We start from the raw sequence: 16339 nt of genomic DNA on the forward strand, positions 1-16339 counted from the left end.
CAACAACAATTTTCTTTGAGCGTTGGTGCCACTTTCTTTCTAACATCACAGTTCCTTACTGCATATTGATTATAATAATGTTATATTATAATAATATTAATTTCAATTATTCAAAATTTTAAATCATCTTATCATATCTCTTCATATTAAAAACTATTTAGTAACATAACAAATAGAAAAGCAATCGGTACTTTTAATTAGATGAAAATGATAATGATGAAAATCTTATTTTGGGGCTAGTTGTTAAGACCAGTTCTAAAAACGTCTTTCTTCTGTTGTAATAACTTAGATCCAGAGCACCACCTGTAAGGAGCATGTTTTAGAAAAAAGTCCTACTCAACCTACTAAATGTTAAGCCTAAAATTCTTGCTGAAGCTGAAAGATTTATAAACTGATATTATATATATCAACATTGTATCAAAGTGCTCTGTATGTAATGTAATCAAGTTGTTAGTAATCCCAAACCCCTGAGAATTAACACCCAACTTGGCATCTATAAACATAATTTAACTGCTTTAACCTCATTGTTTTGGTTTTATAGCTCACACGCAGACTACATGGTTGGGTCTCACTGATCCTCAACCCCAAATTAAACCATGGGCATGTTAGTCAAAGATGACTGAGTGGGAATATGGACAGATGTTGGCACCACGATAGCAGCTGATTTGGCACCGCGGCTGGTGTGATCCCATTGCAAGATGGCCGCTAGTTGTCTGATGGTTTTATTTAATCATTGTATCCTCTAGTGGTCAAGAAAAGCAAATAAAAATGAAAACTCATACAGAACACACTGTCATAAACAAACTTGTCTGGTGGGAGCAGTTTCAAGCATCAGTGTCAATACTTTTAATGCCAGCCACTTGCATATTATATTATCTCACAGTTTTTGGGCCTCCGGTCCATTAAACTAGCTACTTTCCCGTTTGTGTTATTTACAAGCCAAAGAACTTTAAGTGAACGTGATGCACAGGAAATATGGTTCACTGATGTTGTTGTAATCCCCAAAAGTCACCCACAAAGGTTGATAAAGAACATATATAACTTAATGCCCCATTTAAAGCTTAAAATAAAAACTCTTCCGCTTAAAATGTCAGCCTAGTGACCCCAGGCCAAACAAATTCTGTTTCAGTAACTACCAAGTCCAAACATCTGCAACACCCAACTTCCCCCAGTCCAAACGGAGCTCACAGGTGAAAGAGGAAACCAGTTTCATACATGAGGACTGCCAGATGTGAAGTCAGGCCAGTCTGGTCCATAAGACGAGGAGAGGAATATTGTGTAATACAGCATTGACTCAGCATGGAGCCTTCTGGAAAAGAGTGTGAGACTTTCTGCCCATCGAGGCGAGGCCGCTTTCCACCCCAGCTGAGCACCAAAAATACCTGTACTCAGACTTAATGTGGAAATCATAAAACAGCCTCTGTACTTGCTGGGCCGTTAACCTCTCAGCACAGCATTTCTTTGCACTCTCTCTTCTATCTCTGGGGCTTAATTCCTGTTGCCCTTTTCCGCGGAGACTGGTGATATGCAGCGTCAACACTTCAGCACGTCATGACTGTAATCAGGCAATCAGTATGCCGATTGAGAATTCAGTAAATGTCTCACATTCAAGATATGTGTGGATACGGAGGGCAGTAAAGGTCAACAATGGCCTTAATTACGTGACTTAATTACGAATACCTCTGAGGAACTGGTCACAAAACAGCCATTTAACAGGCCGTTTATTCCTTATGAGCTGGTGAAATATCCATTGCCATCAGATATGAGCCGAATCAAACTTGCAAATACTTTTTTATGGTTTGTTTTTACTTCCTTAATCTCTAGATGGGTGGGGTTTGCCACTTAGTACAATGACTGCCAAAGAGTTTAGACAATCACATGAAAGTATTTGGTATCTGGTGGTCTTTGACAGTTAATACAAATGCCTATGTCTGTACTGACTCAACATGGTGGGAACGCATTTACAAACAAAGGAAAGACAGATGACTCCAAAGGAAGCCGGCCCCAGCTCATCTGGTGACCAGTCACTGACCTGATCTAACAGCTGGAGGTGTTAGCCTTTTTGGAAAAGGTTTTCTCTTCAAACTCAACACAGTTTACTGCTCTAATGGTGCATTTGGCTACGATGAATAGGGGAAATTACATGAAGCTATCCGGAGGGAGGATAACCGCCTCACCGCAAAGGAGGACTCCTTGTTTATACTTGGCTGCCAAAAGGAAAAGGGTGTCAAGGGGTGTGATGCCAGATATAGAAATCTGAGATAAGGTATTTACTCAGAATGTAGGCAGCGCATCAAGGGGACAAAGAGTAATGTCTGACTTCCTGTTGCATATGTAGCCCAAAAATATAAATAGGAATAGCATGACACTGACTTCAGGAGGTAGAAAAATCCAACAACAAGTACACAAATCATCACAGTGATGATGTCAGAAATGGGCTGAACAAATGTTGCTTTAAAAAATCAATGCTAACACTTGGTCATTTAAAAAAAAAAAAATTCTAAGTGTCTCCTTAGGTCCATATGAAGTTTTTCATCATGAGTGTGTGATGTTATATTATTTCTCCACCCGGCGCCTCATTAATTGTCAAATGCCAGCCAGGATCCACCAGCTGCTCATCTTCCTGAGCCCAATGCTAATACAGGGACTTTGCTGTTAAATGTTCCAGATAATGACTTAAGATGGTATTCATTCAAATGCCAATGGAGCTTCATGATAGAAACCCTGAGTACCTTGAATTACAGATAACCATAGGCAGGTATGGCAGAGTCTTTTAGTTATTATTTTTTGGAGTGATAGTCTAGATAAATTGTATCTTTTAAAAAAATATGTTTGTAAGCATACTTTGAACTATGTCTTTAGTAATCTAGGCTGAGAATATGTTACTGACTTACCGTACTTCTTTCATATCATATATCACTATTGGTTTATTGTCACTGAAAAACCGTCAAAACAGACATTTTAAATATTACCGAGGTCTTTTCCTAAATTTGATGTCATGTTTCACTTAGTATAACTCAGATACAAGCATCATTATTATCTTCCTGTTATTTTTAATGAAAGTTTAGCTGATGTGCATGCCTCCCTTTGTTGTCCCGTTGTGAATTTTGGCAATTACTATTTCTATCTATGAATATCAGTGAACCACCCAGTCAATAATTTGATTGACTGTTGTGAAATAAAGCTTTTCAAAGTACAAATTATGTTGCAAAGATTCACAACATATGTTAATTTGTTTCACAATTTACAATCCTGTTAGTGCAGGTAAATATTATGTAAATCAACGGACAGACATACATACACAGATAACACATAGATTAACACAGCAGATGGATAGATATTATGGTCTCATCACACCAGGGTTTGATCTGCCAAAAACTGCCGCCCTTTAGTAATAAAGATCTCCTTGAGTGAATATTTAGTCTACCCTCTCTGAACGGTTCTGTGTGTTTCTGCCTGAGGCGATAAGGTCCGTTCTGCCCTCTGAGCAAAGTTGGCTGGACTTCGACGTTGGAAAGCGTGTTACCTCCATTAGAAAGAACAAGTCATTAGAACACACGGTCAGGGTCTGTCCCGTCTAGACACATTCAAAATTTACAGTTTGATTCAGAGTTTCATGAGAAGCCCAAGGCCAACTATTAACACCTTCCCAACGCTGAGTCAGTAGCGTACAGTGTTTGCTTTACTGGCAGCAAGAATCTTTATTTTTTTCTTCCTACGTCGCCATATGGCACAAGGATGATGATTACATTGAGGAATGTGTTACAATCATAAATCTTCAAGATGTGACAAAATGCAATAAGAGTGAGGATATTTCTAGAAATTGAGAATCGTTATTAGTGAGCATATTTTACCCTTTACTGCAAATGGAGCATGTCTTCACTTTTTCTGGGTGGAAACTTCCCCTGTACACCTTTTCTGGTGATATACAACTTTGTGACACTGCATCAAGAGCGCAGGTCAGAGTTTAAACACAAATCTGTCAGTGTGATGGATAGCCGACACGTGTGCACACAGTCTGTCATTAACATGTGGCCCAACAAGTAGAGATCTCACAATTTGGGTCTTACATGAGATCTCAGAGTGAGTGAGTTTCTAGAGAATCATGGGTTGATTCTTGTTAAGACCATCTCAAAATGTATATACTCAACTATCCAACCCAGTCTCCTACAAATTAAGACATGTAAATCAAATGTGTTGTCACATTGTATTGAAATAATGAGGAAAGATATTTAATGAATGTATCTGCAAAGTAGCAAAATCATACAACAGTATTGTGATTTCTGTTACCAAAAATATCCACTTATGGCAACTAAAGCATGGTAAGCATTTTACAGTTATGTGTAAGCTTCATTTATTACTTCTGCCTTAAGGAGCTAGGGCTACATCATAGCTGATGACCACCTCCTAACATTTTTTACCACACCCTTGGACTATGATGGCTACAGAGATACCACGTGGGAAGAGAAAGAACTGTAACTGATCAGTTTGGGCTGCATGTGTTTTTTCTGATGCCAGTAGAGGTTGTAAACTGTGAAGGTAACATGAAGCAAGTTGAAAAAAGGGTCAGCTATCTCCTTCTTTTCAGTAAAAAAAAAATCCTTCTGCTCACCATTTATTGTTGCTTTTTAATCACAGTTAATGAAAAACAACATATCAAATTTCTGTCTTTTCACACCCTGCATCTATCCTACCCACATTTGTAGGTATCTAACACTACTGGACTGGACACTGGATGTTTCCTCCATATAATGGTATTTGGCAAAACCATTTTATTGCATATAAACATAATTTTTAGGAGGCAAGATTGCATCTGTTCAAACAAAATTTAGTTTAAAGGGTTAACTAGTCTGTTGACGTCTCTAAAAACATATGAGTATTTCCTTTATGTCTTTCAAAAGGTTTGCACACAGCAAAAGCTGAAATCAATCAAATCCATTCTGCACCTTTTTCTCGTGGATTCTTGAGCTGCAGGTTGCTTTGATTTCAACCCACACAACAAACATCACTACCTTCAGAGCCTTTTCCATAAAGGCTGCAGTGTACTATACTCACAGTTGAAGTCAGATGTGATGGAGTTCCTGGCCAGGAGGCTGTTGACGGTAATCTGATAGATGATGTGCAGCAGCACGAAGGACATACTGGTGAAGCAGAGGGACTGCAGCAGACGCCCTGTGTGGCCTGGAGAAGGAGAGCAGCTACAGTGAGTTCACCACCAACACCAACACCACTCAGTTTAAGGATTCCCACATGTTATTTCTGACGTTCATGCACTGAAATCCAGAAAAGATCTCTTTGATGATTCAAGGCACAGAAACTTGAGTAAAATGTTAATATTTTTTTGTGCAACATTAAGAAGTGTCTGGTATTTCTGAGAGAACAACGATCAATGTTCATGTGATCAGCTGGGAAGTCTGGATCTGTTTTGAATGAATTAGAGAAGAAAGGTGAAGGTGGGTGGGAGAGAGGGATTTTCTGTGGATCATAATACATACCCTGGTTAAGAGCTGGGAACACTATGACACAGCAAAGCTTATTTCTGTTGCAAAGTCAAATAAACATTCTGGTGGACCACAAGACCTCTAACTTTCTCTAATTCATTGTAGAAAGGAGCCAAACCAGCTTTTATACCCGATTTGATTCTTTGGTTTCTTGGCTTTGGTGTTCTTTGGCTGTCTTTCTTTAATTTAGGTAAAGAACACAGCTGTCAGTGGACATTACTGTTCCTGGGAGGGAAGGATGAGAGCAGCAACAGCTGTCCAACACATGGCTATTTTATAGTGTACCTACAGGTATTTGGGATAATTTCAGGAGTTGTTATGGTGATAATTCTCTATAGTAGGATTTCTCAGACCCCCTCTTGTTTGTGGGAAGAAAAAAAAAAATTAACTTTACTGCATCCTTGCGGGGAACATAATAGTTTTACTGTAGTGTATTGCGAAATATCCTGGCTAAAGTGAAGCACTACTGCCGAGCCTCAGGCCGTCGAGGGCTAACCTTATCAAATGTGTGCAACAACAGACCATGGCAGACAAATTTAAAGGTAGAAGTGAAAACAAATTGTGCTAATTTCCCGTTGTAGCTCCCTGTGCTTTCACAAAAAAAGGAAAGAATGCTTGTAAATAAAGAGGTATGAGGACCAAATTGGTCCAAAGGCTCTGAACAACGCAACCGCTTTGGCTCTGTCCCCCTTTTTTTACTATTTGCAATACAGCATTTTGGTTGTGTGACAGCCATCTGTCTTGGTTGCCTGACGGTCATCTTGAATTTGTATTTTGCTTCGCTTCATTATTCAGTCTCTAAGCGCCATCCCAAGAGCATGTTTAAAAAGCTTTACAAAACAGAGGGCATTGTTCAGTTTTAACAATTGCTGCTTTTTCCCTTTATCAATCAGAGAGCAGTATCCATTTGACGACATTATGACCTGATTTAACCGCATGGTTTTGCCAAATCATGGCGTCGGAGAGGGACAATAAAAAGTTTGCAATGCAATCATTTGGTCTTTTTGAGAAGTCTCTGCCAGCAGTGATGGGATGTAACAAAGGACATTTACTCAAGTACTGTGCTTGAGCAAAAGTTTTAGGTACTTAACCTGAGCATTTCCATTTTATACGTCTATTCCACTAACTTTTTTAAGCCAATGTTGTACTTGACATCATTATTTACTATTTATAAATTATCTTTGCAGATTAGTTATACAAAATGTATTTATTTGTATTATAAGGGATTAAGCTACCCAGCTGTATATAATGTTGTTACAATTAGCTTCACCTTTACCAGCTGCAACATTGGTGATATGTATATATAAGTGCATTAAAAATTATAATCCAGTGATGATATATTATTCTTAAATGTCTGTTCTGCAGAATTTAGTGATTTTACTTTAAGTATATTTTGATTCTAATGCTTATGACCTTTCTCTTAAGTTAGATTTTGAATGCAGGACTTTTACTTGTCACAGAGTATGTCAACACTGTGATATTACTTTTACATTAATAAAGCGCTGAGTACTTCCTCCACCACTGCCTTCCAGATGACACAAAAGTATGATAAATGATGGATAAAAAATAAAGCCAAACTAGGACATGCGTTAACACCAGACACCCTCTTTTAGAAGTCTACTAGCTAAAACATAAACCTGATAAATCATCCATTTCATCAAATATTTATACAAATTCATGCAACAGTACTAAAAGACTCCCCAAAGGGAAATTGTCATTGCCCATTCAACGAGGCATATAGCACCCACCGTAAAGGCTCTTAAAATGCCTGGAGCCCAAATGAGAGCAACAGTTTAGATTTTGTTCACCTCCACTGAGAATTGAATGCCTTCAAGGGGATGTGGAGCCAAATAATGCAATTACAACATTAGAGAGTAAATCACGTTTTATAAAATATTGTTTGTCTCCAGTAATATCTTTGGGCACACCACACTGCTTTGGCTTCTTCAAGCAAATTACACCTGATGAATTATTCATGTCAAACATTTGGTCTAAATTAACTTTCTAGATTTAACTGCCCCATGTCCTTTAAGATTCAACAGACAAAATGAAACAGACCATCAAAACACAGCACTGAATTACACTCAATCCCTCAGTGAACTCCCTCTAAAAAAATGTGGTCCTTTTTTCCTGCACGGTGAGATGTGTATTTTTGTAAGTTTGCACTGTTGGTGTTTATTCTGGAAGGTTTTTATACAATTTGAATTGCCAGGAGGGAGGAGATAACTGTCATGTTGTAACTTTAAAGTTTTTGATCCCACAGTGTAGTAATTACATTAAAACCACTATAAGTTAAATAGACATTTGATGATTAAATGTGGGCAATGCTTTCACAATCCTCCTCAACCACAACCAGCTGTTACTTAAAATGTTATAAACAGGCGTGGCTCCCAAACTAAATCCTTTTTTCCTTTTAATAATCTGACATATATTTACCTAAAAGTTTCCAAACATTTCATAACCAGTAAAAATTCAACCTTTTACTAAGACTGTGCTCACTGAAACAACCTCACGCTGTTTCCCTCCCTGATGACAGACAGGTGAGGCAGACAGATGTTCTGGCAGGTGTGGCACTGGAAGAATATCTAATACCATGAGCGGCTGTGTTAACTTAATTATGTGTAATAATCGCTTCTTATGTGCTTCTGTGCTTTACAAGTACAAGTCCATTTACCATTTGTTTGATCACTGTAAAAATCACACTATAATAAGGATGTTAAAATTATCATTTCCTCTAATATGACAAATCATATTGCAATTGTAATATCAGTCAAATTGATTGCAATTTACTATTATTCCAAAATCGTTCAGCCCTAGTCAGTTATAAATATTTCGGCTACAGAAAGGACAATGATGACCAAAGACAAACAAAACAAAGACAATTTCTGTATATTTCAATTTCAATTTAATTTAATTTTAATATCTATTGCAGGAAAAAAATATATTGCAATGTCAGTTTGTTATAATATCGTGCAGCTCTAGTCTTAAGACTATAAAGATGTACCCAAAGAGTAAAACCCCACAAGGAAATTGACTTCCAATGGGAGAATGAGTGGGATATCTACTGTAAACTCTTTTGACATCTAAATACACACTAAATTAACTTTTATTTGAAATATAATGTATGTCATAACCAAGAGAAAAACATTATTAGGGAAGCTACAAAACATCTTAAAAAAGATCTGCTTCATGTTTGATTTGCATGTCTTGTTGGTGTTCTATCGTGTATTTATCTCAATAAGGGTTGACCAACGGTTGAAGTCAGCAGCTATGAGATACATGAACACTAAGCTTTACTAGGAGACTTCTCTATTTAACTATTGATGAGAGTGTAAGTGGTCCACTTTCTCTGCTCCGTCCGTTCTCCTTTACTTCCTGATTGTTATTTCAGCTGGAGACGAGCGGAGACGTCTCTCCGACTGGATGTTGTTGCCTCCACCAATATGGGTTTATGTATTATTAAACACTGCATGTGGTCTCCTACAGATAACCCACAATATGTGTATTGTTTTGCAGTGAGGGGAGTGCATGAAGGCGCGGCTGAAGTTGGCGACCGCAAAACCCATATTCATCACCCGTAAGGAGAACAGTCACCTCAGTCTCATAAAACCTCAGCCACAGAGGTTCACTATTTATTTTCTGGAACTATTTTCTAAATCTAAATACCAAAGAGCCTGAATACCAACCTTCACATCAGCTGAATTAACTAATAACACTTGTCAAATGCTAGCAGATCATGGTGTTACAAGATGAAACCCATCTCAGGAATCAATGGAGCCTTAGGAGCAAATTTTATAACCTCCTTCGATAATTGAAGCGGTTAGCCGTTATCAAAAACAGCTCTCATCTCAATGTTCTTTCTTTCTCTCGGAAGGACATTTTACAGGCTCTTCTGGGTTTCTTTTCTCAACAGCACAGCGTGTGTGTTCAGTTTTTATCATCTATGAGGACATTATCTGACCAAATAATCCAAACTTGAGCCTTAAATGCTCATTTTCATCAAGTGGAGGGTAGATCTGGTTCCAGATGAATCAGGTCTTTCTATCTCAGATCTGGCTGGCCATGGATCCTTTCTATTATTACAGATGGACTCTTGCCCGTACAAACCGACTTTAACCTATAGTTCATGGGCCGAACTATGTGCCAAATCCATCCTCATCTCAAGGAAATTCAAGTCCCCTGGAGAAGAAGGGCTGGTTTACATTACAGAGAACAATATTGCGATCCAAACTGTAGGCTTTTGGGAAACGTGTGAAGGATCAAATACAGTTACGGCGTAGATCTTACCTTGCATTGTTGTGCTTGTGGGCTCTGCAAAGAGCGGGATAAGCAGGAGGAAGATGAGGTAGACGAATGACAGGACATTGTACCTGAACAGGCAAGCTGCAGAAAAACAAGACACAAATGCAGATTGAACAGCAAATTTCACCTCTTGATCATAATAAACAACAATCCATGTAAAGACCAACGGCGTCTTTATTGCATTGGGTGCATTACATAACGTTTAACAATAAATAAAGTGCAGAAGCTGGCAGTGGCAACAAGCTGCCTGATCGGGAGTCCTCATTGAGATCAACTGAACACAGATTTGAGAGAAACATGTGGTGAAACTCATTAAAATGCTCCTGATGAAGAAAAGCTGTTCATAGTCATAAAAAAGCTTAAACATTCCTCTAACCAAACTTAACAATCACAAACCTCATTATCTGTTCATCTGGCCTTCATCACAAAAAAAGCCATGACTTAATTTAGTCATTCAAGGAATTGACGTTTGTTTTGAAGTACAATAATCACCCGATTGTCCTTGGGTGTTAAGAGGGACAATTAAGTGAGGAGCCTGCGGTCAGCTCTGCTTCTCCCGGCTGTATAGTGCCTCACAAAGGACCGCTTTGTATCATATGTGAAGATTTCATTTTGCAAATATCTCATAGTATGTCATGGTATGTGAGCATTGTTGTAACTGGATCCTTTTTCTATGACAAAACTCTACAAAGAAATCCTAATTGCTTAATTTGTTCAATTTAGTTTCATTTAACTTAATTTATTCTAGTGTTAAATGTTAAGGATATATGGCAATCAGTCAAATGAAAGAGTCATGTTTGCATAAGAAAAGACATGGAAACAATATTATGTATTATTATTGTTATTTTTATTTTTAACCTGATAGCATTTTATTTATTTTAAAACTGCAACCAGTAGTTGATTAGTCAACAGCTGGTTCCAACTTCTCAAATGTGAGGATTTGAAACTTTTCTCTTCATTATTTAATTGTAAACAGATTATCGTCGGCATTTAGACAATGAAATGTGACATTTTTCATTGTTCTCACATTTTATAGACCAAACGATGAACTGATAACAAAGAAAATAATCAACAGAATAATCCCTGATGAAAATATTTGCCAGTTGCAGCCCATCCTTGAATGCAATGCACTGTTTTAGCATTTAGGATGTGTGACTCCACATTACACACTGAATTATGTAACTCAACACACTCACCCTTTACCGAACACTCCGCCTACACAAACTTATATACACACCCCGTGGAGACACATGGAGGAAGTCTTTTGAGCTCTTGATGAAAGTTAAAATGCTTAAGTGCACGCCTTCCAAAAACCATTAATTGACGTATTGATCAGTCACGCACCTCATTTCCCATTCAGACTGACCATCTGCCCTGATCGGTGGCTTTTACCAGTTAAACGGCTCACATAACCTGCTGACTGAACATCAATTAACGCATCCAAAATGAACCACACTGTAGCAAACACTTACCCATTTCACCTCTGAAGCCTGTGCATGAGGCACAGCTTGAGTTTTAACAACCGTAGCTGTAAATTCAGCTCAAAGAATATTTCACCCAACATTTACAACTCATAGTTTTTCAGGTTTTCCTGAAGTATGCACTAATGAGATTAGCCCCTTCCCGTCGGGCATTTCTTTAACCATTTTTAGGTCAGGAGGTAGAGAGGGAACTGACTGAAGTATACAGTAACCTTGTACAAAATGAGGACACACAGTCTGACCTCCTACATTTTTCTGAGCGGTTATATCAACAAGGACAAGGTTTACAACCAGGTCGGCTGCATGAGTTACAGTCTGAGTCACAGAGATCTTCTCGTCGGGGTAGCTACTGGTCTTGAACTACAGAAAAATTACCTTTAAGCGCTGAAAATGGTGCTTTTATTTATCTTTGCACACTCAATGGACCTATTCATTGACATTTGACTTGGCTCTGACTTTTCCCTTGCTGGAGCTCGACAGTAAGTGAACCTCCTGGATTTCTCTGTGCTCAGATACAGAATAATGAAAACCAAAAAAAGTTAATCAATGTTATGGGGGGGCTGTCATCTTTGAGAAAAACGACCAACATGTGCAGATAATGTGATTACGTTTCAAGTATGCACAAATGCTTGATATGCCAGACAGTCCAACTGCAAACATGACAACTTATAAAGGCACTTCATCACTGTTGTTCATCAATTTTGTTTCCTTTTAAAACATTTAAACAAGTTGGTGAGAGATATTTTATGCCTAAGCCTCCAGGGTGAGTGACTCATAATCTTTTAACACAGTTTCTACCCACACCCACTCCATTTTATCTTAATTTAATGTAGCATTAAATTAGCTCTCAACCTTCCCAAGTTGGTAGTCAAGAGCCTGCTGCCCACATAATTCATCTGCTCAAATCTAAAAAAGTAATTTTGTATCCATACAGATAATCTATCTGTTTCTACATGACTCTATTCCCACTGTTGCCTGCAGACACTTGAGTGCAGTCTTCCTGACCATTTGCCTTCGCTGTATGACTCACCATTTGAGGATTTTTACAGAGGGAATGAAAATAAACTGCCGTTGTTTTCAGACATCAGATTACTGCGAAACCTCCCCCATTCACGTCTGGATCGGCTTTTGTCTCTCCCAGTAAAAAGCTATTGTTACAGTCACACAAAGGGCTAAACACAAGAGGAGCAAGCCCATCTTAAATGTGAAATCAAGGCCAGCTGACTTAAGAGTTTGAGCCCAAAAACATAAATGTCATGATAGAAGATAAGGTGGTGCGGTGCCTGGCTGGACCGAGTACCGGGCGATAACAGAGGAATTTAAACCCCTCTGAAGAACATAATGAAGAGAATACCACATGATGTCTACGGCACCACTGTGCAGAACTTTACTATTTTTATTAGACAATTTAAAATAAGTGGTCACATCCAGAATCCAAATTCTGAGTTTAACAAGCGTAAAATAATTACTGGATAAAGAATAAGCATTTCAGATGACATAACATGTCTTTTTGGAGAAGCTAATTTAATGCAGGGCTGCAACTGACATATATTTAAAGGTAATGATTATCGATATCGATTATCGTTTGGTCTATAATAAAATAAATCTAAACATTTAAGTTGAGGTCTTTATATACATTATTTTAGCAAATTAAATATCAAAAACCCAAACATGCTCAGTTTATTATCATTTTAAAAACAACAACAGTTTTTTAAAACAACCTAACCTAAAATAGTTTTTTGTTTTTTTTACCTCTGACACCACTCACCATGTTGGTTTACTGAATGAACTAACATAGAGAACTAACATTTAAATGAAGCATTTATTAACATGTATTTATTTATTTTATGTCTAGGAATGATACAATTATGATTAAAATTTGCTTGAGTTGTAGAGTGGAATTATTTGTTTACAACCACTTCTCCTCTGGAGAATCATGTTGGTGCAAACTGTGCCTGCCTGAAGATTTGTGAAGCAACAACTGAACATCTATAGATACACAAATATATTTTGTCCTTATTAAGTCCAAATTAAAGCTTAAAGCGTCATGATTTTAGTGATGCTGCCCGCATCTGCACGTATTTCCCAACTCAGTTTGCTCCAGCTATCAGTGCTTTACCCTGCTGCAACCTGCCCGACTCAGCACATCTGACCTGCAGCTCCGTCTGTACACCCACAGCACAAAATATTGATATCAGACCAGACACTTGGGAAAGCGAACGCACATAATCATGTTCACACTGCAAACTCTGCCAGTAAACACGTAAACAGCGGCCTGTTTGATCAGCTAAACTGTAACTGTGTGCAAATGTGTGTGTGTGTGAGGTGGTGGTAGAGGAGACTGTGTACACATGGGCCCAGCAGTTCTGTGCTTTTCAATAGAGGTGCTGTCAGATGGCCAACAGGAAACACAGACTATGTTATGTCAGCAGATAAGTCTTTCACTAGGACACGAGAAAGAGACGGTGTGCATATACATGTTTTACGCTACACAGAGCATATCCAGTAAGGGTAATGTAGATGTTTGGAGTCAGAGAACATCTGTTCTGCTGCAGTATGTTCCGGTTCTGTATAAAAAAAACAGAACCGGAAAAAAAGCCCAAAAACTCATTGCAGCAAAGCCAGAAATCTTAAAAAATGGACCAAAGCAAAAGGCAAAAAAGACATAAAACCTAAAATGATCATCCAGCCACGGGATGGGTTGACGGTTATTGATTCACAGAGATCCATTCACTTTTAATTAAGATGAGATCTTTGACTGTCAAACAAAACAACAAAATAAAGTAAGCTGCTGATCAGGTGATGCTGATGGCAGAAATAACTTCTCTCATCCCTAACGCAGTCTGTTCCTGTACTCCAGCCTTTCTTTCCACTCTACATTTCCTTCATCCTGCCAGTTACTGTGCAAAGCTGCGGTGAATGACAAGTGCTCATTTGCACTTTGAAAAAACATAAAATATTAAAGGTATGTTTACGATAAAAGGGAAAGGCAATTCTTCCCTGCCTCACAACCGCATTATTAATTCATACTGTTAAAACGACTTTCCACGAATTAATGGAGACAATGCATGGCCTCACGATTGCTTTTGGAAATAAAGGAGCCGTCGGGCTGTCAAGTGATGCATTATGGTGGTACTGAGTGGGTCTTATCTATAGAAAGCATGCTGTTAGCTTTAAAAGTACCTCAGCCCCATAAGTCTTACACAGACACCACAGTGGAACCTCAGTGGCAGTTAAACATTAATAATTTTTCAATTGTGGCCTACCACAGAATCACAGCTTAAAACACAAAGTAAACAGCATTTAATAGAGTATGCGAGGTGTGATCATGCCTCGAGCTTCATGCCCACAAACTCTTAATCAGCGTTTTAGTGTGTCTTCAGAGAAACTGGTATTATCTGAGACTTTTTCAGCCTTTTTAAAGCTGTTAAAAGTCGCTCTTAAATACAAATAAAGCTGCCACGTTTGACAATGAGTCATCTTCTAAATCTGCATAGCAATGAGTGAATCAAACAAAACATTCACGAACACAGCAACAATAACTTCATCTGTGGAGAGCGCCTATCTCAACATAGTTACAATTCTGTAAACAAACCAAAAACACAAATGCACCGCTGACTAAAACTCGTGGAATCTGAAATGACACAAGACAAGTAGCTCTAACGCTGTCAAGGCAATCTAAATGTTAATTAACAGTATCAACACTACAAGACTGTACTGAATGTCCAGTCAGCAGCTAAACAATCAATTACAAGGCTGATGATTAATTAACAGGTAAAAAGCTAACCAGAAACCACACTTGAAACCACAGAAATAAGTTAATAATGCAACAAAAAAACACAGGTTAACTGCAATTTTACCAATTGGAGCCACAAAGGCAACCCAACAGTTTCTGCTTTTACTCTGAATAGAAGAAACTAACTGTTACAGTAAATCGTTTTTTAAAACTTTGAAAATAGAAAAACAAGCGCTTGATACGTCTGTTTTTTTTTTATATTTCTAGCCAGATTCCAAAAACTTGTTGCTGCAGTGACTGGATGTTCTGTTGTTGGCTGTGTTTCTTTACTAAATCCAATAAAAGGTGACAGCCAGGTGCTGGTACACCACTGCTTTGGTTTGTAATTTATATATAATAGCCATGTGTGACTCACTGCAGTCTATTGGTTTTGTTTGTGCTCTGTTTTAGTGCACGCACACACACACACACACACCTCGGCAGTAGTGATGAATAAACTGTGACCTCCAGAATTATGAGGTCAATCACAAATCATCATAAAAATCTATTAATTTTTACAATTGGTTTTTGCTATCAGGGTTTTGCACACTTTATGTACTGGTGTACCTCAGATTTTCATATGTGTGCAAAGAAAGTGGGATTTTTTTGTTAATAAACAGTTAAATAATAAGCTACAGGCTACATTAAAAGTTACATTTAAGAATGATGAACTGATTTTTTTATGACAGTATCAGATAAAGTGACATTAATTGATCAATCAACAAAGATGCATAAAAAGTGTGGATTAATAAAAAAATAAAAATAAACTCACCAGCTGCAAGACATATTGGCAGCAGTAACCTGAAGACCAGCCCGCACACCACCTCAGAGGCCATGGCTCCGTGTTGAATCCAGGTAAAAGAAGCCGGGGATTGTCTCTCTAAGGTTCCTCTTGCATCCCAAACTCCTGCGCTCTGTCAAATCCCAGCTGACCATCAGACTGATGCGCTCCTCCAGACGGACACATCGGCTCTCCCTGACGACACCTGGACTCCGGTATTTATTCCACAATGAAAAATTGCGCATTTACCCAGCTTCACCACAGCGGACATGTCACCGGCGGGTAAGGTCACCAGGATGGTTCAGTTGCTCAGATGCGTCAAAGTCATGTTGGGACTCAGGTGCGCCAACAGCGTGGAAATGCCGGAGAAAAGAGCCAACAAGTCCGCAAGTCCAATTAACCTCCTTCTTTTCTTTTTTTTTTTACTACTACTATAAACCCACATTAACAAAAAACGTTCACACTGCAGGAAAGTCTATTGGTACTTGTTAACTGTGAA

General features: G+C 38.3%; 1 protein-coding gene across 1 annotated transcript in view; it reads right to left on the bottom strand.

Annotated features, from left to right (window-relative positions):
• The window catches only part of LOC129112692 (piezo-type mechanosensitive ion channel component 2), a 78420-nt gene extending 62525 nt beyond the window's left edge, over window positions 1-15895 (bottom strand). Inside the window, 3 exon segments of the mRNA XM_054624899.1 lie at window positions 5056-5181; window positions 9789-9884; window positions 15832-15895. Of these exon segments, the coding sequence (XP_054480874.1) occupies window positions 5056-5181; window positions 9789-9884; window positions 15832-15895 (286 nt within the window).
• Between the last annotated feature and the right edge of the window lie 444 nt (window positions 15896-16339).

The sequence above is a fragment of the Anoplopoma fimbria genome, chromosome 3, assembly GCF_027596085.1.
Source record: "Anoplopoma fimbria isolate UVic2021 breed Golden Eagle Sablefish chromosome 3, Afim_UVic_2022, whole genome shotgun sequence".
Taxonomy (NCBI): Eukaryota; Metazoa; Chordata; class Actinopteri; order Perciformes; family Anoplopomatidae; genus Anoplopoma; species Anoplopoma fimbria.